A 24,646-nucleotide genomic window follows, 5' to 3' on the forward strand; every position below is an offset into this window, starting at 1 on the left:
GCCCGATGTGATGATCGGGGCAGGCAGGGGCTCTATGACTGGATGTCCTCAGGGACTCCGTGAAGAGAGTCTCTGTGTCCCCAACTAAGGACTAGGGAGACTGTGTGGGTGTGGTGTGTGCTGCCCACAGGGAACATCTGTAAACGTGGCAAGGTCCTGCTGCTGGGTTTTGCTGTTTAAATAAGCCACTCATACATCTCCCCTTTTTAAAGCACACTTCCAAAGAAAAATGCACCCAGTCAGCTTGAGTGCTGTTTATTCAATATTCTTACAGGAGAGAAAGTTGTATCAAAGTTTGGAACAGACCAAGCTTATCATTCAACTGCACGATGCCAGTGCTCACTCACTGCCAACACTCAAACCGAGCTGCAGGAGCCTCCTACCACACATATTCTGTTCACTGTACACTCAAATTGTGACTCCTGGAAGCTTTATTGACTAAACTTTCACTTGAACAATCCCAAATGGCTCCAAAACTAAGAAAAGGCAGCCTGGAGATTGCATAGAAACAGCAACAGTCTTTCAGGAAACAATTCACTGGGTTTTTTTTTTTTGTGGTAGTAAACATACTTTGGACTTTCAGTAGCTGGACTTTGCTCATTATGTTACCATTAGTAAAAAGACCAAAATGCTTCATGACTCACACGTGGTGCAGGTGGCTCGGCTGCTGCAGCTACAGCACAAATGTATCAGTGACTCCCCAAGATGCTAGTTGTCCATCAGGTCCCACCTTCTTCAGGCTGAGCTGCCAAAGTCTGAAAGTATTTTGCCTAAAACTGAGAACTTCCTGCTCCTCAGGGTGTAAAAGCACCTTGTGATCACACAACCACAGAATCCCAGCATGGTGGGATTGGAAGGGACCATTGCAGATCATCCTGCTACAGCAGGGTCACCCACGGCAGCTTGCCCAGGATCAAAATGTCCAGTAGGGTTTGGAAGCCCTCCACAACCTCTCTGGGCAGCCTGCTCCAGGCCTCCAGCACCCTCACAACAAAGAATTTTCTCCTGCTGTTTAGATGAAACCTCCTGGGTTCCAGTTTGTGCCCCTTGCTCTTTGTCCTGTCCCTGGGCACTACTGACAAGAGCCTGGCCTCATCCTGTTGTCCCCCATCCTTTATGTCTTGCTGAGCACTGGTCAGATCCCCTCTCAGGCTGCTCTTCTCCAGGCTCAGCAGCCCCAGGGCTCTCACCCTTTGCTCCTCACAGAGATGCTCCAGGCCCTTCAGCATCTTCCTAGCCTGCAGTACACCAGAGGAACATTTTTCTCCACAGGGTGAGCCTGGAGTAAGAGAAAGAAATGCAGGGAAGGCAAAGATGAAGTTAGAAGCCTTTTGAAACTGAGCCACTCAGGCATTCTTCTGAGGTTACTGCCCACAAAGCACACACCTGAACCCACATCTTCAACCAAATCCCCATGAAGATACTGAACATCTGGAGCACTTGCCAGATTTGCTGTGGACAGGCTGCTCCATCTTCTTCAGGTGGCAGATACCCTGTGAGGAAAAAAACCAATGAAGCAAACATACAACATGTAGATAAAATGATTTGGGAGTGTCTCACAGAGTTTCACTGACTTCTCCCCCACTACTTATTGAGCTTTGCTGCTCTCAGAGTCCTGCTGTTGTCACACCACTGTTTGCTGCCATGGCCCTCTCTCATCTCCTGCTTTGAGGGTAAAATCTCTTCCAGAACTTGTCAGGATTAGAGAGCAAGCAGCATGCTGGTAATGAGCTTGTAGTGCTAAGAGTGCAAACTGGGACACCAAGTACCCCCACTTCAGCTCAGAGTTGTGCATTTAGCTTTACATCAACACAACACTCAGACTCTGACTTGTGGGTAGCAGCAGGAGCTGCTCCTCCTTTCACCATCTAACTGTCCTGGGAAGTCTGATCAGTCCAACAGCACATGCCAGACACCAGGAAAATATGGCAAGAGTACAGATGGCAGCACTGGAACAGGTCTCTTCCAGACTAAGTGATTCCATGATGCCATGATTTAAGGAAGCTCATGAATAAATCACACTTTGAAGCAGTTCTTTTCCTCTACCCACTTAGGCTGGGGAGGCTTTTTCAGAGGAATTCTTCCAGAGTTATCACAGTCCCACAGCCAAGACCACCTCCAACTTCAGCATATTACAAGTGATTGTAGCCATTTGAGTTGTCTCCTTTCTGCAGCTGCATCTGAGTTCTGAAAAGAAACTAAGCCACAGCCCCAAACCACTCAGCAGCCACCTCTCCCATGCTCCTTCAACTAGATCTTCTCTGCTAAACTGGCACCAGCACAATGTTGGCCTCTGAAGTACATCTGGCCAGCCTTGGGGCCTGAGTTTTGTCACCAACTCAGTGCTGACAGACGCTCAGCCAACTGCTGAGCATGAGAAACAGAGTCAGGAGCCACCCAAGCTTTGATCTTTTAAACTTCATCTTCTCTCAAACAAAAAGAGCCAACATTGCCCTGCATCTCAGAAACCACTTGCAAATGTCCTGCTGTGCTTTACAGTAAGGAGATAAAGGTGTTTGAAACGCCAAACAAAACTTCATACTGCTCTTAACATAATCAAAGCATTAAATGGTGTGGGTGGGAAGGCACCCCTAAAGGCCACCCAGTCAGCAGGGACATCTGCAACTGGAGCAGGCTGCTCCAGAGCCATAAACCTGACCTGCAGTGGCTGGAGGGATGGGGCTTCTCCCACCTCTCTGAGCAGCCTGAGACAAGGTCTCACCACCACCCTCAATCACTTCTCCTGTCTCTCTCGTCTGAATCTCCCTCTTTTACTTCACACCATCGCCCAGCTCCAGAGCTAGCCCCAGCGCTGCGGACGAGGCCTCGGACTCTCAGAGGGCTCTTTGCAAGGGAGAGAATCTCTGCGGGCGGTTCGCCGATGCACAAACCAGCCAGCCTCATAGAGAGCTGGGTTCCAACTGTCTCTGGGAGCCACCTCCGAGCCACGCCATGCCCCTCCAGCTCCCACACAGGGGCACCCCGCACGCCACCCGCCCCAGCACACACAGCGCAGTGCAGCCCCAGCCCGACCGCAGCTGCTGCACGCCGCGCCGCCGGTTGGCCGGCACCGCAGTGTCTCTGCGACCTGGCACTCAACGGCTCCCGGCTCCGGGCCTCCCCAGAGCCTGGCCAGCGCCGGGTCCCTCAGCCATGCTCCGCCCAGCGCGGCTCAGCCGCTCAGCATCAGCCCTCAGCGCCCTGAGCGGCCCCGGGCCGGGAACGGGAGCGCGGCACGGCCGGCGTGAGCCAGCAGCGCGCCTGCGGGCGCACACTTGTGACGCGGCCGCACCAGCCGCCGCCGCCTGCGTGCTTTGGCGCCTGTGCGCTGCCGCCACCCGCGGCCAGCGCCGCTCCCAGCGCCCACATGGGGAGCGGTGGCGCTGCCGCTGCTCCTGGACCTGCGGCGCTGCCTCTCCGCGGCCAGTAGCGTCACTAAAGCGGTCTGCGGGTCCTTGCAAGGACCGGAGCCCCGTGTGAGCGCCCCTGGGCAGCGGGCCCAGATGGGCGCTTGCGTAAGGCGCACGGCTGCCTGGCGCCCCCTGGTGGTGACTCTGCACTCGCAGCCACAGCGCCGCGCACAGTGCCGCCTGTCGAGGAACTTCACAGGCTCATAGAACCAGGCAGGTGGGACGAGAGCTCCAAGCTCAGCCAGCCCAAACTAGCACCCAGCCCTTGCCAACCAACCAGACCATGGCACTAAGTGCCCCAGCCAGGCCTTGCTTCAACACCTCCAGGCACGGCGACTCCACCACCTCCCTGGGCAGCCCATTCCAATGCCAATCACTCTCTCTGCCAACAACTTCCTCCTGACATCCAGCCTGTACTTCCCCTGACACAACTTGAGACTGTGTCCCCTTGTTCTGTTGCTGCTTGCCTGGCACCAGAGCCCAACCCCACCTGGCTACAGCCTCCCTTCAGGTAGCTGCAGATAGCAATGAGCTCTGCCCTGAGCCTCCTCTGCTGCAGGCTGCACACCCCCAGCTCCCTCAGCCTCTCCTCACAGGGCTGTGCTCCAGGCAGCTTTGTCGCCCTCCTGTGGACGCCTTCGGTATCTCAACATCTCTCTTGAATAGAGGAGCCCAGAACTGGACACAGCACTCAAGCTGTGGCCTGAGCAGTGCTGAGCACAGGGGCAGAAGAACCTCCCTTGTCCTGCTGCCCACACTGCTCCTGATCCAGGCCAGGATGCCATTGGCTCTGCTGCCCACCTGGGCACACTGCTGCCTCATCTTCAGCTACTCTCTACGAGCACACCCAGATTCCTTTCTGCCTGGCTACTCTCAGCCACTCTGTCTCCAGCCTGTAGCGCTGCTTGGGGTTGTTGTTGCCAAAGTGTAGAACCCTGCACTTGGCCTTGTTCAGTCTCATCCCATTGGCCTCTTCCCACCTATCCAGCCTGTCTAGGTCCCTCTGCAGGGCTCTCCCACCCTCCAACAGCTCCACACCTGCTCCTAACTTGGTGCCATCTGCAAACTTACTGATGCTGAACTCAATCCCCTGGTCCAGATCATCAATAAAGATACTGAAGAGGACGGGCCCAGCAATGATCCCTGGGGCACAGCACTAGTGACAGCTGCCAACTGGGTGTGGCACCATTCACCACCACTCTCTGGGCCCAGCCCTCCAGCCAATTCTTGACCCATATCAGAGTGAATCTGTCCAAGCCACGAGCTGCCAGCTTGGCCAGGAGCTTGTTGTGGCAGACTGTATCAAAGGCTTTGCTGAAGTCCAGGTAGACTCCATCCACAGCCTGCCCCACATTCACCAGGCAGGTAACCTGATCATAAAAGGAGATCAGGTTGGTCAGGCAGGATCTGCCCTTCCCAAACCCATGCTGGCTGGGCCTGATCCCTTGGCCATCCTGTAGGTGTTTTGTGATGGCACTCAAGATGACCTGTTCCATCACCTTGCCTGGCACTGAGGTCAGGCTGACAGGTCTGTCATTTCCTGGTTCCTCCTTCCATCCCTTCTTGTGGATGGGCATCCCACTGGCCAGCTTCCATCCTTCAGGGACCTCTCCAGTGAGCCATCTGTTCACTGTTAAATAAAAAGGCAGATTTTTGGATGATGAAAGGGATGAGGGAAGGCAGAGGTGGCAGCTGTCTGCCCTAGGGGAAGGGTGGCAGTGTCAGCGCGACAGTGTCCTGAGCCATGTGGAAATGGGACACAAAGAGCAAATGTCAGCAATAGCTTCAAAACTAAAAAGTCCAATCCACCAGGGAAAGGTAAAGGAGGATGCTGAGGAGTGTAAGAAACAGCCTGGCTTTCATCATGGCAGCAGCTACTCCAGCCCAATAGGAGAGTCACACTTTTAATTACCACTTCTTATCACCAAAACTGCTGTAGCAGGGGATGGAGACTCGGGATGCCTGCAGGCAGACACTGTGCAGCATGTGCACAGTTACAAATACTCCAAGAGTGAACAAAACAAGGCCTAAGAACCTATGTAAAGTAAATATAAGAGTGAAGGATCTCTGAGTAGGGTGCAGCAGCACCTTGAGGGTTGGAACTGTGCTCTCCTGTCACAATAGTCCACCTCACTGCTGGAGATGAGCCTCTGAGGAAGGACAACTTAAGAGAGAAGCTGCTGGAGTCAGGAGTAGAGTTTGGCTCATCTTAGCCATTTTCTTTGAGGCAAGCATCTGAGTACAGAAGCATTCCAGCAAGCAGACTGCTCAGGGAGGTTGTGGTCTTCTCCTCTGCAGGACACCACCTGGACACGTTTGTCTGTAAACTGCTCTAGGCAAACTTGGACTAGATGATCTCTTTATGTTCCCTCCAACCATTCTGTGATTCTGTAGCACCCTGGCTGCAGTTCTCTAGCCCGGGGAACAGGGAGATGGGACCTGCACCCACCCTTGCCTTGGAGGAGAGAAAATTACACTCAGTGGAAGCCAGAGGTCCCTCAACTATCGGCGTTGTGAGGAGCTGCGGGTTTGATACCTACTCACATACCAAGCTGCCGACAAAGAGATTTTTGCTGTCGAGGTGATGGTGAGCAAATAGCAAAGCTATGTGGCTACAGCGTTCTTGTCTCGGGGACAACAGCGGGAGCAGCAGCAGCTCTCTGTCCTGGTGAGGAAAGTCTGTGGATCTGAGAAGCATTTTTCTAAGTCAGGAACAAACACTAGCAGCAGCTTCACAGGGAGAGGAAGGAGCTTTGAAGTTGAAACCCCTGCTCTAGACAAAGGAGCTTGCTGTTCCCATACAGCTGGTCAGGAAGGGGCTCAGGTGCAGAACAGCAGCACATCAAAGGTGGCGTTTGGGGGCTTTTGAAGTGAAAACAACCCCTTTTCAGCAATAGATTGGCTGGTGGAAGGCCAATTGGTGTTTCGTGGGCACGGCAGGATTGCTGTGTGCTACCCTGCTGCTGGTGTAGGGACAGTGCCAAGGCACAGCTGTTTTTCTGTTCGGATCAGTTGTAACCTGTGAGAGCAAAACCCAGAGGTAACAACCACTTAACACACCAGTGGTGATGGTCCTTTGCCCAGCAAGGACAAACAATTCCAGAAGCTGCTTTAACAAAACCTCTGCAAGGATATACAGCCTAATGATAGTGAAACTGGAGGGAGAAACTCATTACAGAGATCAAAGTAGCAGGAGAGAAACAAGTATTGTTGACCACTTAACTTGAGCACTAAAACTAGCAGTATGAATAACTACCTCCTCATCTGGACAGACTCCAAACTAGCCTGGACATTGTTATCCTGGGCAAGCTGCTGTGGGTGACCCTGCTTGAGCAGGAGGTTTGGACTGGATGATCTCCAGAGGTCACTTCCAACCCTTAGCATGCTTGGATTCCGGAGGAGATTCTAGTGACAATCAAGAGTCCTTGAATCTGCATCCAAGTGGGTTTGGGGTCTCTCCAGAGAGGAGTCTGCAACCCCTCTGGGAAGCCTGCACCAGCGCTCCAACACCCTCACAACAAAGAAGTTTCTCCTCTTGTTCAGATGGAACCTCCTGGGTTGCAGTTTATGCCCACTGGCCTTTGTCCTGTCACTGGGCACCACCAAGAAGAGTCTGATCCCATCTTCTTGCACCCCACCCTTTAACTCTTGCTGAGCACTGACCAGATCCCCTCTCAGGCTGCTCTTCTCCAGGCTCAGCAGCCCCAGGGCTCTCAGCTTTTGCTCCTCACAGAGATGCTCCAGGCCCTTCAGCATCTTGGCAACCCCTACTGGATTCTCTTCCGTAGTTCCCTGTCCCTCTTGAACTGGCAAGGCCAGAACTGGACTTACTTTTGTCCTGGGTCAATTATATTATTGCTTACAATAACTGCAGGAGGAAGGAAGGGAATCTGTGTGTGATTCACCGGGATGCATTATTCAGCACTTGGTAAACATCCAGCTCACAGCTCTAGCCCAGCTTCTCAAGAGCACTGGCATGAGACACTGCAAAGCAACGTTTTGGGGATGAGGATTTCATTCACTCTGCCCGCCCCTGGTGATGGAAATGTGCTTCATGCAAGGCAGAGCAGCTTGAGAGACAGAGCTTCAGATCCTGCCCAGCTGCTGGCTATGTTCATTTGGAAACAATTAGTCTCACAGAGCCTCCACAGAGGAGACAAAGCAGTGCTGAGATCTACCCCTGCTCTGCCAAGTTGTCAGGCTCCCTCCAAACAAATAACTGGAGGAGACCCAGCTCCTGGTGATGGTTGTCAGGAATCCCTCCTTTTGCCTCCAGACTTGCAGCAGAGAGAAGTGAAGATGCTAAAACACACATGACATAGAACACTAGAACTAAAGACCTCCAAGATCATGGAGTCCAGCCTTCAACCCAACACCACCACAGCCATTAAACCACATCCCCAAGTGCCATGCCCACACATTTGTTGAACATCTCCAGAGACGGCAACTTCAGCACCTCCCTGGGCAGACTGTTCCAGTGTCTGATCACTCTTGCAGGAAAGAAATTGTTCCTAATCTCCAACTGAAACCTCCCCTGGCACAGGTTTAGGCTATTTCCTCTTTTTTCTATCACTTGATTTTAGAGAGAGGAGCCCAACCCTCACCTCAGTCCAACCACCTTTCAGGGAGTTGTAGAGAGCAATCAGGTCTCCCCTCAACCTCCTCTTCTCCAGACTAAACAACCCCAGTTCCCCCAGCTGCTCCTCCTGAGCCTTGCTCTCTTGCTCCTTACAGCCAGTATAAAAAAGGACAGAAACCCCCAAACCTAAACTGTCAGAGAAGAAATATGTTCCTGAGCCCTGTATCGGCTCGCTGGCAGCGTGGCTGGGATTAATGGCTGCTGGCAGGCTGCATGGCTTCACTGAGGCAAGTGCTTGGGGAAGATGGAGAGCTCCAGCAGGCTCCCAGGCATAACTCACCCCAGATGCCTTTGCTCTGGGTTCTCTTTCTCTCCCCTGGTGTGATAATGATGCTGATTTATGAGTGGAGATCCAGCAGCACCCTCTTCTCTAGCCGTATGCTGTCTTCACAGCCTGTCAGGCTTCTTATTAATGCTCTTTAGCCTTCCCACTTCAGAAAGAGCAGCAGCATGGAGAAGCTGTTGCCTAGAGATCAGGCCATGATGTGGGTGCCCAGGCCATGCTCTTTGCCAAGCAGAATTAACCAAACTCATGCCTTTTCTGCAGGGATGATTTGGTTGTAAACAGATTTCTGGAATGGCAGCATTCAAAGGGGCAGGAAGTCCAGAGAAGGGCAACAAAGCTGGTGAGAGGCCTGGAGCACAGCCCTGTAGGGAGAGGCTGAGGGAGCTGGGGGTGTGCAGCCTGCAGTAGAGGAGGCTCAGGGCATTCCTCACTGCTGCCTACAACTACCTGAAAGGAGGCTGTAGCCAGGTAGGAGTTGGTCTCTTCTGCCAGGCAAGCAGCAACAGAACAAGGGGGACACAGCCTCAAGCTGTGCTGGGGAGGGCCTAGGGTGGAGGTTAGGGGGAAGTTGTTGGCAGAGAGAATGATTGGCATCAGAATGGGCTGCCCAGGGAGGTGGTGGAGTCACCATCCCTGGAGGTGTTGAAGCAAAAGCACTTAGTGCCATGGTCTGGTTGGCTGGCTAGGGCTGGGTGCTAGGATGGACTGGCTGAGCTTGGAGGTCTCTTCCAACCTGGCTGATTCTATGAGTCTACAAAGGACACAAGGTATTGTTTTTCCTTATGCACCAACAGCAGGATGCACAGCTTTCAGCTGCTTGGCTCATCATTTGCTCTCCACACCACCCTGAAAGGAGCTTGGACTGAGGTGGGGGTCAGTCTCCTCTCCCTAGTAGTAGGTGATAGAAAGAGGAAGCAGCCTGAAGTTGCACCAGGTAAGGTTTTGGTTGGAGATTAGGAACAATATGTTCCCTGCAAGAGTGGTCAGGCATTGCAACAGGCTGCCCAGGGTGGAGTCCCCATCCCTGGAGGTGCTCAAGAAACATATGGACATGGCACTTGGGGACATGGTTTAATGGCCACGGTAGTGTTGGGTGGAAGGTTTGACTCAGTGATCCAGAGTTCTTCTCCAACTGAAACATGTTCCTAAGATTAACATCTTTTTTCTTCCATCCTTTGATAGATCCTGGCTGGCTGTGGTCTGTAGAAGTGCTGTGTGACAATCAGGACAAGTGACAAGCCCTGCCTGCTCAGTTTCTGTATGCTGCAGCACAGACACCACCAGCACCCTGCTTCTACTCCACACTGCTTCCATCCAGCACTTCACACATGCAGGACAAGCCTGGAATATAAGTAACAGGAGCCCCTCTCCCACTTGCATTTATGTAATCACAGGATCACAGAATTGTTTGGGTTGGAAAAGACCTCTAAGATCATCCAGTCCAACCTTCAACCCAACAGCACCATGGCCATTCAACCCTGTCCCACAGTGCCATGTCCACACATTTCTTGAACACCCCCAGGGATGGCAACTCCACCACCTCCCCGGGCAGCCTGTCCCAGTGCCTGACCACTCTTGCAGGAAACAAACTGTTCCACATATCCAACCTAAACCTCCCCTGGTGCAGTTTCAGGCCATTTCCTCTCATTCTGTCACCTGATAACTAGGGAGGAGAGACCAACTCTCAACTCCTTTCAGGCAGTGGTAGGGAGTGGTGAGGTCTCTTCTGCAGACTTAACCCCAGTTCCCTCAGCTATGCCTCATAGGTCTTGCTCTGTAGATCCTTCACCAGCTTTGCTGCCCTTTCTCAATTTGAGAACTGCACCAGGTTCACTCCAGGCAAGTTAAGAGGAGGAAGCTGCTTTAGATGAGTGCTGGTGCTGCCAAGAGCTGAAAACAGTAAACATGATCTAAACACTGCAGGACTGAAGCAAGATGCTGACAGCTAAGGCTGAGAGGACTGGAAATGATGTTTAAGAAACAAAAGCAAAGCCTTTCCTGTCAGCCCTTACTTCTGCTTCATGAGAAGCAGAAGTGTCCTTGGGTAACAGGAATCAAACAGGAGTTTCTTAGGGCATGTCAGCATGAGACAGCCCTGGAACAGGCTCTTGGGATCACCTCTGGGGATGGCAGGGGCTGAAGTAGTTGAACAGTTTAAAAGTCACTTTCTGCTTCTTTGCCACCCTCAGATTTTTCCCCAGCTTGGGGCTAAGTCACACTGAGGAGAGATCAGAAAAAGAAGTTTGATTTCCCGAGGCTTCTCCCTTGATTAATGGAGCTGCAACACCCCAAAGCGCAAAGCTGCTTCCATTTCTAGCTGAAAAACAAAGGTGAAACCTCAGCTGAATGCTGCTCCAGCACCACCTCAAGGTTGTTTATCCCAGGCCGACAATCCCCTTAGCAGTCACTGTCACCCCAGGGAAAGGATCTGACACGTTCAGTACAAGAAGTGTTTTCTTATGGCCAGCTAAGGAGCTGGTAGCTTTTTGTCCTCTCCAACAGCCAGGCAAGCACTGAGAAGCCTTATTCTCCATTGCAGGCACAGGCTGGAGCCACAGGTGAAATGGAACCACTGTTTTAATCTATACTGAGAGAACTTCAGTTTCATATGGGAGCCAGGAAGTTGCTAGGTCTGCTCTCAGCCTCCTTTTCTCCAGACTAAGCAGCCCCACTTCCTCAGCTGCTCCTCACCAGACCTGTTCTCCAGACCCCACCAGCTTTGTTGCCCTTCTCTGGACCTGTTCCAGCCCCTCAATGTCCTTCTTCAGGTGAGGGGCCCAAAACTGAACCCAGGATTCAAGGTGCAGCCTCAGCAGTGCCCAGCCCAGGGGTACAATTGTTCCCCTGGTCCTGCTGGCTGCGCTATTCCTGATCCTTCATGACCACCTGAGCACAGTGGTCTTGGTCTGTCATTTGGCAAATTAGGATTTGAAATCAGAATGATTCTAATGCAAACCAAACTGAGTGTTGATCCAGTTTGATATTACAAGCTCATAATCTAAGCAAGCAGAGCTTCAGTGCTCTGTGAATTAAGGGGAGGCAGTTTCCATCTCAGCTAAGGAGAGCAAATGACCACGATGCCTGTGCCTAGTACATAAAAGCTGCAATTACAAGCTCATTATTTAAGTAGAGAGGAGTTCTGATGCTTAATCTTCCTGGGCTTCATTCAGACACTTAGGAAATCTTTCTGAAAGGATCCTCCAGAACTCAGCAGGTCTGAGTCACTTGGAGTATTTTATTAGCCAGAGCACATTTAAATAAATTGCATGATAACCTCTGGATTTTAACAACTGTACAACCTGCAGGGGAAGCATAAAAACACTTCCCACTCAGTATGAGTTTACCAACATCATCCATAACCTATAGAAAACCCCCAACACCAATAAAAGCAGACAGATTTTCCCCCCTTCATCTTAAGAACAACTTACATCCTCCTCCTGACTTCACCAGGCAGTGACACCAGATGAAGTTCACCAAAGCACCACCATAACAACATCATTTTCTGTGCTCTTCATGATGAGCTAATGCCTTGAGGCTCTGAAACTATTATAGTGGGCAAGGTGGAGCTGAGCTTCTAAGAAGGCAAAAGCTCAATGTCTTCCAGCTGATTAAGCAGCTCCTACCTGCTGGTGAGATATTAAGCTTTTTAATGCTCTTACAGGAAACTTTCATAGAACCATGGAATGGTTCCAGCTGGAAAGATCATCGAGTCTAACCATCAAGCCAACACCACCATGGCCATTAAACCCTGGCCCCAAGTGCCATGGCCACACATTTCTTGAACATTTTCAGGGGCAGTGACTCCACTACCCCCACTCCCACCTCCCTGGGCAGCCTGTTCCAGTGCCTGACCATTCTTGCAGCAAAGAAATTGTTTTTAATATCAAACCTAAACTTCTCCTGACAATTTCAGGTCATTTCATCTCCTTCTAGCACCTAAATACTAGGGAGAAGAGACCAACTCCCACCTGGCTGCAGCCTCCTGTCAGGGAGTTGCACAGAGTCTGAAGATCTCCCCTCAGCCTCCTTTTCTCCAAGCTGAACAAGCCCAATCCCCCTGGCTGCTCCTCACTAGCCCTGTTCTCTAGACCCTTCAACAGCTTTGCTGCCCTTTCTCTGTAGCCACTGCAGCCTCTCAGTGTCCTCCCTGGAGTGAGAGACCCAAAACTGAAGCCAGGATTTGGGGGATTATCCCTGCCTTGTTCCTGCTGACTACACTGTTGCTGATGCAGACTAGGATGGTGCTGGCCTTCTCTGCCACCTGAGCACACACTGCCTCATGCTTAGATGGCTCTCGACCAGCACCCCAGGTCCTTTTCTGCTGGGTCACTTTCCAGCCACTCCACCCCAAGTCTGGAGGGTTCATGGAGGGCTGTTCTGACCCAAGTGCAGGAACCTGGCCTTGTTAATCCTCATACAAATGACCTCAGCTCCCTGATCCAGCCTGTTCAAGTTTCTCTGCAGAACCTCCCCACCCTCAAGCAGACCAACAGTCCCACTCAGCATGGTGTCATCCACAGGCTCACTGAGGGTGCCCTTGATCCCCATGTTTCTTCTCTACACTCAGTACTGATGTGGTCAATGACACCACCCATACTTAGCCTTCCTGCCAGGGCCTTGCTTCTCTCCCTTAGCCTGCCAAGCAGTTTAGTTCTTCCTCAAGACAGTCAATTGCTCCAGAATTGAACTGGCATTGTTGTAGGAATCAGTCAGAGCACAGGCAATATGACATGGGGCCTGATTAAATATTCTCCTGAGCAGGGCAGTGCAGCTATATTCAACTAAATCAAAGTGATAGATCAGTTCTTTGCACTTTCTTTGGGCCAAAATCTATTACCTGAGTGTAAAAGTGGAACAAGCCTGCTGATGGCATTGAAATCCCTGCATGTCTGACTCTAATGAAGCAGAACCCAGGACCTGGCTGTTGGCCTTTGGCAGAGAATCCACACTTACTTGATTCTCCTTCTTTTGTTAATTCTGAGCTTCAGTGGGACTTGTCCAACCCTGGCTCACACAACAGCTCAGGAACATAAACCAAACCAGCCATGTCCTTGCTAGAAACTGTCCCTCTTTTCCTTCTGAACTAGTAGGACAGCACTGCCCTGATGGCTGGTGCTTAGACCTGGATAGGTTGGAGAGCTGGACGGAGAGAGAAACAGGCTGGGCATGGGTAGGGTCTTGCACTTGGGAAGCAATAACCCCCTGCACCAGTACAGATGAGGGCTGAATATGAGGAACCATTTCTTTCCTGTGAGGGTTGTCAAGCCATGGCTCAGGCTGCCCAGGGCAGTGGTGGAGTCCCCATCCCTGGAGAGGTTTCTGAGCCATGGAGAGGTGGTGCTGAGGGACATGGTTTAGCCAGTGCCGAGTTAAGGGTTAGACTCCATAAGGTTAAAGGTCTCTTTCAATCAAAACAACTCTTGGATATCTTACACCTTGCTCACAAAGAGCTCCCACCTCAGAAAGCCACTAGTCCAGTTAGAAAAAATAGTGGATTTGGAGCACATTTAAATTATTTTTGCTTGTTTTCATCATTTCTCCATTGCAGCCAGCTAATGATAAAATGTGTGTGTGAGAGGGAAGAATAAAAGAGGAGTCTGGGATGTCTTGCCCCATTTTACCTAAAAAGAGATGTCTCTGTGCATGTCCTTAACCCAAAATAGATTTAGACAGGAGCAAGCAAAAGGGAAGGCTCTGAATAGCTTCAGTTTCTAACATATTGAATGATAAACTGGAAAAAAATAACAATTTGCCAAAAGATAATTAAGATATATAACCCTCTGTCAGGAAAAAGAGATGAGTAGGACGTAGCAAAAATACCATGAGATGGCTGCAGTGCAGCATTCTTTGTTCCCTCCTAATATGGGGACAAAGACTCCTTGACAGAATTCAGCTCTCTGCTCAAATTAAAAACAACAGCTGCCACCTTTCCTAATGCAGCCAATAAATTAATAACTCTGCAAGGCAGGGGTGCAAAAACCAGTCCCTCAGCAGACTCTGGGAGTTGACTGGCTAAGGATGTTCCAGTGGAAAATATTGAAGGTGATGGTAAATGGATCCCTGCAACCAACAAAGGAGAGCAGAGCCTGGTGGCAAACCACATGGGGCTTCTTTCTGCTGCTGCTCAGCAACAAGGGCTCCACGGGGGCTCCAAAGCAAAGGGAGCCTCTTCAGGCACAGAGGATCCAGGTATCCTCTTCCTAGGTATTCCCAAGGAAAGGCTGCCAGGAGTCACCCTTCAGAGCAGCTCTGTGGAGGAGTCCTTGCAGAGTGAAAGTTTGGAGGCAAGTTGGCATTGTGCATTTGCAACCCAGAGCCAGTCCTGTCCTGGGCTGATCCCCAGCAGCGTGGGCAGCAGATGGAGGGAGAGGATTCTGCCCCTCTGCTCTACTCTGCCGAGACCTCACCTGCAGTGCTTGGGCCAGCTCTGGAGCCGTCAGCACAGCAGAGACAGAGACTTGTTGGAGCAGGGCCAAAGAAGCTGAGTTAACTCTCTAGCCCAGCTCTGTTAAATAATTTATTGCAGTTCTAGAATCCCAGCATGGTAGGGCTTGGAAGTGACCTCTGGAGATCATCCAGTCCAACCCCGCTGCTAGAGCAGGGGCACACACAGCAGCTTGCCCAGGATCACAATGTCTGCGTGGGTTTGGAATCTCTCTGGAGAAGGAGATTACACAACCTCTCTCAGAAGCCTGCTCAAGAGTGAATAATTTTCTCCTCCTGTTCAAATGGAACCCTGGGTTCTAGTTTGTGCCCATTGCCCCTTGTCCTGTCACTGGACACCACTGAGAAGAGTCTGGCCCCAGCCTCTTGCACCCCACCCTTTAGCTCTTGCTGAGCACTGAGCAGATCCCCTCTGGGGCTGCTCTTCTCCAGGCTCAGCAGCCCCAGGGCTCTCAGCCTTTGCTCCTCACAGAGATGCTCCAGGCCCCTCAGCATCTTTGCAGCCTCCCCTGGAGTCTCTCCAATAGCTCCCTGTCTCTCTTGCACAAGGGAGCCCAGAACTGGACCTAGTGCTCTAGCTGTGGCCTTACCAGGGCAGAGTAGAGGGGGAGGAGAACCTCCATTGCCCTGCTGGCCACACTCTTCATGCCCCCCAGGAAGGAAATGCTTTCTCCACTCCAGCAGCTGGGCAGAGGGCTTTGGCTCTAAACCAGACAAGCTCTCTAGTATGCTAAATGTGCTCCAAAGAGCACTGCTGTGTTAGTGTGTCCTCCTTAATTGTCACCAGCTTTGATTCCCTTCAGAAGCTGTTCTTAATCCCTCTCCCATTTATCCTTTTTTTTTCCTCTTAGTGCTAACTTTGAGAGCTCCTGAATATGTTTAGCTGAAATTTCTCCTGCCTTAGCTTCAGGTCATCATTTTCTGTCCTATCACCATATGAAATGGATTATCCGATCCCACGGGGAGGGAATTAACACAGCAAGGGATATAGTCTAGGTTACCTTGAAGAGAGTTAGAGCCTCTGGTTATGTCTCCTCAGAGAAATCTCTCCCCTAAATTATATAAATGTGGTTGTCTCTGCCTTCCTCTTGCCAAAGTCTTTACTCCAGTGCCCCCCGAGACAGAGCCTGTCCAACAAATGACACAGTTCCTTATTGATCACCACAGATTCACTTAGTCTGAGCACTACAGAAGAGGGCTCACTTTCTCCCAAGAGTTCCACATTCTCCAGCCTAAGCAGTCACATCCTTGGGCTTCAAAAGAAAGTTTGGGTTGCAACACTAGAAGAAAAAAAAATCTGCTAAGGACTGAATCATAGAATTGTTTTGGTTGGAAGAGACCTTTAAGATCAATCATGAACCAGCACTGCCAGGTCACCACCAAACCATGTCCCTCAGCACCACACCTCCACAGCTTTGAAAGCTGTCCAGGGATGGAGACTTCACCACTGCCCTGGGCAGCCTGAGCCAGGGCTTGACAGCCCTCAAGGGGCTAGAAATTGTTACTAAACCTCCCCTGGGGCAACCTGAGGCCATTTTCTCTTGTCCCATCACTTGTTCCTTCGGAGAAGAGACCAACCCCCACCTGGCTCCAACCTCCTTTCAGGCAGTTGTAGAGAGCCAGGTCTCCCCTCAGCCTCCTTTTCTCCAGAGTAAATAACACCAGTTCCTTTAGTTGCTCCTCACCAGACCTGTTCTCCATACCCTTCAGCAGCTTTGCTTCCTTTCTTTACACGCTGCTGGTACCCTCTGGGCTCAGACACAGGTCTGAGGGCTGAGTAACAAACTCAGCAGCTTTACCAAAGCCTTTACTTTTGAATGTGTATGAAGAGTTTTCCCACTCACTGCAGCTACATCCAACTTGTGGAAAATAACAGAGAGAAAGAGTCTCAGCTTAGATCTGAGTATCAGGATATACAAGTGCCAAACCCAAACTGGACATGGACTTCACCACATCCTTAGGGGATAGATAAAGCATCTGGAGGAACTTCAAACCTGTGCAATTTTCAAGCACAAAGAGGTGGTTGTCAGGGCTTTACTACCAGTTGTAACAACCCCTATGGCCAAGCTCCTCTTGCTTCCATAGATGCCAATTCCCAGCAGTGTGCAGATGAAATAATTAGTCTGTAATTGTGTTTGTTGGTTGGGTTTTTTTACCTCTTGGCCTTGATACTGCAGAAAGCTCCATGCAGTTTTCCTAGGTGTGTTACTCTCAGCCCTGTTATGGCAGCTCTGAATGGCTGCTAGTGTTCAGCTCCCAAGCAAAGCACCAACAGCACAGAGATGCTTCTAGGTCTCAAGAAAACCAACAGGCAGAGAGAACAAGCTGGAAGTTGGCTCTAGACAGATGTATACTAAAACCAAGGGTGGTGAAAAGAAAGGGCAGATCAATGAGGAGTGGAACAGAATCAGTGGAGGAAGAAGGCCCATGGCATTCTGGGGTGCATGAAGAAGAGTATGGCTAGCAGGTCAAGAGAGGTTCTCCTTCCCCTCTGCTCTGCCCTGGTGAGGTCATATCTCGAGTACTGGTCCAGTTGTGGGTTCCTCAGTTCAAGAAGGACAGGGACTGGCTGGAGAGGGCAGAGCAAAGGGCTACAAAGATGCAGAGGGGAGTGGAACATGTCTGTGATGAGGAAGGACTGCATGAATTGAGGGGTTTTAGCCTGGAAGAGGGAACAGTAAGGAGAGACCTTATTAATGCTGATCAATACTTAAAGGGCAAGTGTCAGGAGAATGGGCCCAGACTTTGCCTAGTGGTGCTCAGTGACAGGACAAGGGGTAGCAGGCACAAGCTTGAAGATAAGAAGTTCCCTCTAAACACCTGGAGGAGCTTCTTTGATTTAAGGGTGATGGAGCCCTGGAGCAGGCTGCCCAGAGAGGTGGTGGAGTCTTCATCTCTGGAAATTTTCAAGAGCCACCTGGATTTGTTCCTGTGTAACCTTCTCTAAGTGCACCTGCCTTGGCAAGGAGGTTGGACTGGCTGATCTCCAGAGGTCCATTTCAACCCCTGCCATTCACAGACTCACAGAGCCCTGCCCTCCTTTTAGTTATGCCACACTAAGACACAGCAGACAAAGTTACACTGATTGAAAAAAAAGGGCCAAAAAAGAGGGCCAAGCCAATGTTCTGTTTTCTTTCTGACTACAGTGCCAAGAGAAAGATGAGCTGTAAACAAGAAATACCCAATTCTGCCTGAAATACCTCATTTGATTCCCATGCTTTTAATGCTAGGTACTAATTTAAAGAGATGTCATCCAAACTCACCAACTCCTGTTGATTAAAACCAAACCAGTTCAGCATCTTGGGACTGCAATGAGAACAAGAGGTTTATTAGCAAGTCCATTTTCTACTCAACAGCCTAACTAGTTTCCTGCTGTGCTCTTTCCCTAATAGCCCTGTGGATTAAGTCCAAAGTTTCCTCTAATAAATGAGGCTTCAAGAATAATGCTGGATAAGATTCTGTGTTTTGGTGAAGTTTAAAGAGAGGGGGAAAAAAAAGTTGTTGTTTAAGCCCTTTTCTGCCCTCTGGTCCCCTTGGAGACTTCAGAGTCAGAAGCAGACACAGAGAACCAGATGAAGTCACTGGAGGCTGAACTGCAGTGTACTCAGCGTGTTTTGAAGACTGACATGGACCAAGCCGTGGTAGGAGCATCATGAGAGGCCAATAGCAGGAGCAGTGCTGCAGCAAGTGCTGTTAACTCCTTCCTGTTACCCATCCAGCTCTGCCAGGCTGTCATGGCTTTTATCAAACCCAGTACTTCATCTGCTTGCACAGACACTGCTTCTGCTGCCTCTCCTAGTGCTCTGCACCTCCACTGTTCCTTCTTGTTCTGCACCTTCCTCCCGTTCTCCCTTCACACAATGTCAAGTTTTGCCCAAAATGATGAAAAACTTTCCCATGCCAGCAGATGGAGGGAGGGGATCCTGCCCCTCTGCCGAGACCTCACCTGCAGTGCTGGGGCCAGCTCTGGAGTCCTCAGCACAGCAGAGACAGGGACCTGTTGGAGCAGGGCCAGAAGAGACCACAGCAATGGGGGGGGGGGGGCTGGAAGCACTCTGCTGTGAGGCCAGGCTGAAAGAGTTGGGATTGTTCAGCCTGGAGAAGACTGTCCAGAGAGACTTTCTAGTGTCTTCTCAATGCTCCAAAGGGACCTACAGGAATGCTGGGGACAGACTTCTGATGAGGGCCTGTTGTGACAGGACAAGGGGTGATGGTTTGAGCTAGAAGAGGGAGATTTAGACTGCAGAAGGGAGAAATGTTTGACCCTGAGGATGGTGAGAGCCTGGGCCAGGTTGCCTAGAGAGATGGCAGATGCCCCATCCCTGGAACCATTGCAGGTCAGGTTGTTTGTGGCTCTGAGCAACCTGCTGTAGCTGCAGATGTCCCTGATTGGACTGGATGAGCTGTAAAGGTCCCTTCCCACTCAACCTCCAACATGATGAAAACTGCATTAAGAGAAAAGCCCTGGGGAAATCCTACAGCAGTTAGTGGTGGCCAGCACAGAAGAGGCAGCAAGATGACTGTTACACTTCTCTATGACTATTTCAGATGGATTTGAGGACAGGTTTTGTTTTGTTTGAAGTTCCTGGAAGGTCTGCCACACTTCCAGTGCTCCCAAGTGTTCAGCCCAGCAATAGGTGACCTAAATCTCAAGCAAAGTGTAGAGAAAGAACCAGGTGAAGATTCTAATCTTAACTCCCTCAAGGATCTATGGATTTCCTTCATCAGTCCTAGCAAATCCTTTGCATTTTTATTACTTCCACTTCCCCTCCTCAATCTAGGAGATAAACATGAGCTCCTTTTCACAAGGTGCTGCAAGCCTTGGGTTGTTTTGTTGTTTGGGTTTTTCTGGATGTAGCTACCATGACATCTTCTGAGGGAAGATGGACAGACAATTGAATCAATTTTCTCAGAGGAGAACAGCTTTAGAAAGACAGAAAAATCTCCCTGAGATTGCCATGAGAAGCCAAGTTTCCTTGAGCTGCAGACCTGCTTTAGTTGCCTCATGGATAGCACAAAGAAGGCTGAAAGACTCACTGCACGGTTATCTGCAGGGCTGGTTTGGCTAAAAACAGGTTCCAGATTTAGAGGAAGGGGAAAGACTTTTGTATTTCTCCTGAGTGGTTTGGACCTGGTGGCAAGGAAAGGAAGAGTTCCTCTGAGGCTGTTGTTTTCCTGGGGCCAGCAGGACAGAATTCCCATGTTTTGGAGAAAAGGCAGGAACTGAAGGTCACTTTCCTCAGTTTGAAGTTTTGATGTAAGACTAAGAGCTGACTTCCATGCAGTTATTTTACCTGCTGTCTGCCAAACCATTGATTAATCAACTCAGAAAAGTTGATTAATCAACGTGGAGGCTGTTGAGAGCAGGACACAGAAGAGCTTATAAATTATTTTGAGGGTAGAAGCTGGCATGAGCAATCAGGCAGTTCCAGGTGAGGATGAACCAAATCTGTCTTCACAGTGCTTTACAAATGAGGAATGCAAACCATGCTCACAGCCCCCATCACAAAACACCAAGAGCTTGCTGCAAATCCAGTTGCTCTTGGGAAGTGTCACAAGGCTCAAGCTCAACATGCTTGTTGGAAGGCTGAGCAGGGTAGAAGCCATTAAAAACAAGGCTCAGAAGCCTCCACTTGGGTCTTGCTTTACCCAGACATGGACTGCAATCTGCACTGGTGCAGTGGAGAGTCACAGGATGGTTTAGATTGGAAGAGACCTCGAAGACCCAGGGTCTTTTGGTCTGGTGAAGAGAAGACTTAGAGGGGATCTAATCAGTGTTTATAAGTAACTGAGGGTTGGAGTTCAAGAGGGAGAGGACAAGCTCTTCTCAGTTGTGCCCTGAGGTCATGGGTATAAACTGCAGTACTGGAAGTTCCACCTCAATATGAGGAGGAGCTTCTTTACTGTGAGGGTCACAGAGCACTGGAACAAGCTCCCCAGAGAGGTTGTGGAGTCTCTTTCTCTTGAGACTTTTCAGGACCCATCTGGATGCATTCCTGTGTGACCTGCACTAGATTATGGCCCTGCTCTGGCAGCAGGGGGTTGGACTCAATCTCTGGAGGTCCCTTCCAACTTCTAACATATATCTGGTTCCAACCCCCCTGATGCTGGCAGGGACATCCTCTAGTAGGACCAGGATGCTCAAGGTCCTTCTGACATAATCTATTTTCCCCCCAAGAAGGGACAACAACAAAGTCACTCATTGTCCCTCATTCTCCCTTGGAGCACATTCACACAGCCCAGCCCATCCCAGCACCAGCTCCAGCCTTGGGTTTATTTCTCCAGCCTGCATGCAGGCAGAAGTCTTCACAGGGGATGAAAAGACTTCTCAAACTCTGCTTTCCCTTCACCTCCTCTCTGCTAAAAGCCAGTCCTTGAGAGCACAGCCAAACTGGACCCACACACCAGCATTCCTGCTTCTGGGTGGTACCAGACACAGCCTCCACACTTCACAAGCTAAACCATAAGTTTGCTTGGAACCAAGATGTGTTTGGGTGATATGCTTAAATTATTCTGAAGTTTGGAAGAGACCTGGGGAGAGACAAAGTCTTCTCTGAAGTCCTAAGAAATATACAGCACAGCAATTAGGGCTCAGTTTTCCATCTTCTCAGCTTCCATTGGGGAAGGCATACAAAAATTTACTAGGCTGAGGGAAGATTGATCTCTACAGCTCCCTGAAAGATGGTTGGAGCCATGTGGGGGTTGGTTTCTTCTCCCTCCTAACAGGTGACAGGACAAGAGGAAGTGGCCTCAAATTGTGCCAGGGGAGGTTCAGGTTGGATATTAGGAAGAATTTCTGCCCTAGGTGATCCTGCTTTAGCAGGGAGGATTGAACCCTATCTCCAGAGATCACTTTCCAACCCCTACCATTCTGTGTGGATCCAGCCCTCCAAGAAGTCCCAGCACCCAAAGAGGGTGTTCCTTCCATGGAATCATTAAATCATCTGGGTTGGGAGACACCTTTGAGATCATCAAGTCCAAGTACTGACCTAGAGCTCACAATCCCAGCACTAAGCCACCACCACTAAACCACATCCCTCAGCATCACATCCATCCCTCCAGGGATGGGGACTCCAGCACCAACCTGGGCAGCCTCTTCCAATGCATCTGACTCCAATTTCCTTTGAGGTAGGTGTAGAGGGTGATGAGTTCTCATTTTCTGAAGACTAAATAACCCCGGTTCCTTCAGCACCACATCCCCATGGCTTTGAAATGTCTCCAGGGATGGGGACTCCACTTTGCTAGGCAAGGGAATGTGCTGTCCTTCTTCCCATCCTGCAGTGGGATGAGGTTTTTCCTCCCCAGGCAGGGCACTGCAGCTGTAATCCCTCTGCAGAGAAGTACCCAGGCTGGTATCTGGCACAGGCAGCCCTGCAGTGTTCCACTCAACCTGTCAGAGCTCGTTTTCCATCTCGTTATTCCAAGGCCTGGAGTGGAGCCAACTCATCTCCGAGGCTTCGGCAGCAGGAGCTCCCCTGGGGTGCACTTTGTTTGCAGATGTCTCTCTCCAGCCTTACACAACAGCAGGCTCTGTCACAAAGCCTGCTCAGGGCAGGATTTCTGTGCCTGCCAGCCACAACCCAGAGCCATGTGTGTCTGGGCCAGGATGTGTAGGGCAGTGCTGGGCTGCCCAGGCTCCTAAGCAGCTTTGGTGGGGCTGGCAGGCCTGTACTCTGCAGGAACAGCTCAGAAAATGGCCTTTGGACAGGGAGAGCTTCATAGAAGCACAGAATTGGTTTGGTTGGAGAAGGCTTCTAAGACCATCAGTTCCAATCACCACCACTACAACCATTAAACCATGACCCCAAGGACCACCTCCTTACCTTTCTTGAACACCTCCAGGGATAGTGACTCCACCACCTCCCTAGGCAACCTGTTCCAATGCCAGACCACTCTTGCAGCAAAGAAATTCTTCCTAATATGCAACCTGAAACTCCTCAGGGGCAATTTCAGGCCATTTCCTCTTGTTCTATCACCAAACAATCATAAACATGAAATAATTTGGTATTTTGTATTCTGATCTCTCTGCCATCAGCTCAGATTACTCTGTAATAGATTTTGAATCTGTCTGCTGCAAAAAAATATCCCCCTGACTGCTGCTTGACCTTGTGAAGAATCTCTTAGTACCTTGCTGGCCTCATTTAGGACACCCTAAACAACCTGCCAGCCCCACAGGGCCTTCACCTCTTCTCTTCCAGCTCAGCCACTTTGAAAAGTATATTTCAAGAGAGAGCAGAGCTTGTCTAAGAGTCACACAGGCAGGTGACATCCAACTGCTCACTTTACTCCACAGCAATCATTCTCTCCTGGAAGGCCTGCAGCAACAGCTTGAAGCAGTCAGTTACCATAGAATGCCAGAGGCTGGAAGGGACCTCAGAGCATCATCTGGTCCAGCTCCCTGTCAGAGCAGGATCACCCAGGAACACCTCCAGACAGTTCTCGAGTATCTGCAGAGAGGGAGACTCCACGCACCCCCAGGAAGCCTGTTCCAGTGCTCTGTCACCTTCTCAGTGAAAAAATTCCTCCTCATGTTTAAATGAAATTTCCTATGCCTCAGCTTCCAACCACTGCCCCTTGTCCTGTCATCAGGCATCACCCAGCAGAGCCTGGCTCCAGCCTCCTGGCTCTCACCCTTTATGTATTGACAAACATTGATGAGGTCACCTCTCAGTTGCCTCTTCTCCAAGCTAAAGAGCCCCAGCTCCCTCAGGCTCTCCTTTTAAGAGAGATGCTCCATTCCATTAATGATCTTTGTGGCTCTGTGCTGGACTCTTTCAAGCAGTTTTAGGACCCTCTTGAACTGGGCAGCCCAGAACTGGACACAGTACTCCAGATGTAGCCTCACCAGGACTGCACAGAGGGGCAGGAGAACTTCCCTAACCCACTAGCCACAGCCCTTCTAATACACCCCAGTTAACCTCAGCAGAGCTCTGGGATGTTGTTGAGGCTTTTCTCTGACTGCTGTGAGCTGACCATCACAGCTTCTGCAATGCACATCCCCTGCCTGCCTCCTCTGCTGGGTTTCCTAAACACTTAGTCCTCAAAAGCAGGGAGATGGCAGCCAGACAGAACTCAACAGCTGAGTACACTGGGAGCTGGAACAAGTCTGAGGGGATGGGGAAGCAGATGTTCTGCATTTGCTGCTCTTCCAGCCATCAGGAGTCTCAGCAAGTAAACAGAACAGGATTGCTGTTACATGTCATATAGAATCATAGAATCAACCAAGTTGGAAGAGACCTCCAAGATCATCCAGTCCAACCTAGCACCCAGCCCTGTCCAGTCAACCAGACCATGGCACATGATTCTTCTCTGCCCATGTAAGCTCAAGTGCACCAACAATTACTTCCCAGCATCAGCACCTTGCTGGGAGATGACCACAGAATCCCAATAGGCACCTCTAGAGATCATCCCAGCCCAACCCTTTGCTCAGGCAGGGGCACCCACAGCAGCTTGCCCAGGATCACAATGTCCATGTGTCTCTCTCCAGAGAAGGAGACCACAGCCTCTCTGGACAGCCTGCTCCAGGGCTCAGGCACCCTCTCACCAATGGAGTTTCTCCTCCTGCTCAGATGTAACCTCCTAAGTTCCAGTTTGTGCCCCTTGCCCTGTCACTGGACACCACTGAGAAGAGTCTGGCCCCATCCTCTTGCACCCTTTAGCTCATGCTTAGCATTGCTGATTCCCTCTCAGGCAGCTTTACTCCAGGCTCAGCAGCCCCAGAACTCTCAGCCTTTGCTCCTCACAGAGATACTCCAGGCCCCTCAGCATCTTTGCAGCCTCCCCTGGACTCTCTCCAGTAGTTCCCTGTCTCTCTTGAACAAGGGAACCCAGAACTAGACCCAGTACTCCAGATATGACCTGACTAGG

The 24,646-nt window shown here is 50.5% G+C and overlaps 1 protein-coding gene across 10 annotated transcripts in view; it reads right to left on the bottom strand.

Moving 5' to 3' along the window:
- Positions 1-128: 128 nt before the first annotated feature.
- C19H8orf48 (chromosome 19 C8orf48 homolog) overlaps positions 129-24,646 on the bottom strand; it is a 115,399-nt gene continuing 90,881 nt past the window's right edge. For 2 of the 10 annotated variants that reach the window (XR_010305776.1, XR_010305777.1), the window contains exon 9: positions 1,409-1,493. Coding sequence is in view for 1 of the 10 variants with exons in the window: in XM_064159316.1 (XP_064015386.1) it covers positions 1,401-1,493 (93 nt within the window). In the remaining 9 variants the exon portion in view is untranslated. Of the gene's footprint in view, positions 1,280-1,386; positions 1,494-5,420; positions 5,866-5,958; positions 6,098-6,123; positions 6,430-10,610; positions 10,653-18,042; positions 18,086-24,646 lie in introns of those variants that run through there. The other 8 variants (XR_010305779.1, XR_010305780.1, XM_064159316.1 and 5 more) reach the window with 8 other exon arrangements.

Source organism: Pogoniulus pusillus, chromosome 19, assembly GCF_015220805.1.
Source record: "Pogoniulus pusillus isolate bPogPus1 chromosome 19, bPogPus1.pri, whole genome shotgun sequence".
NCBI classification, from domain to species: Eukaryota; Metazoa; Chordata; class Aves; order Piciformes; family Lybiidae; genus Pogoniulus; species Pogoniulus pusillus.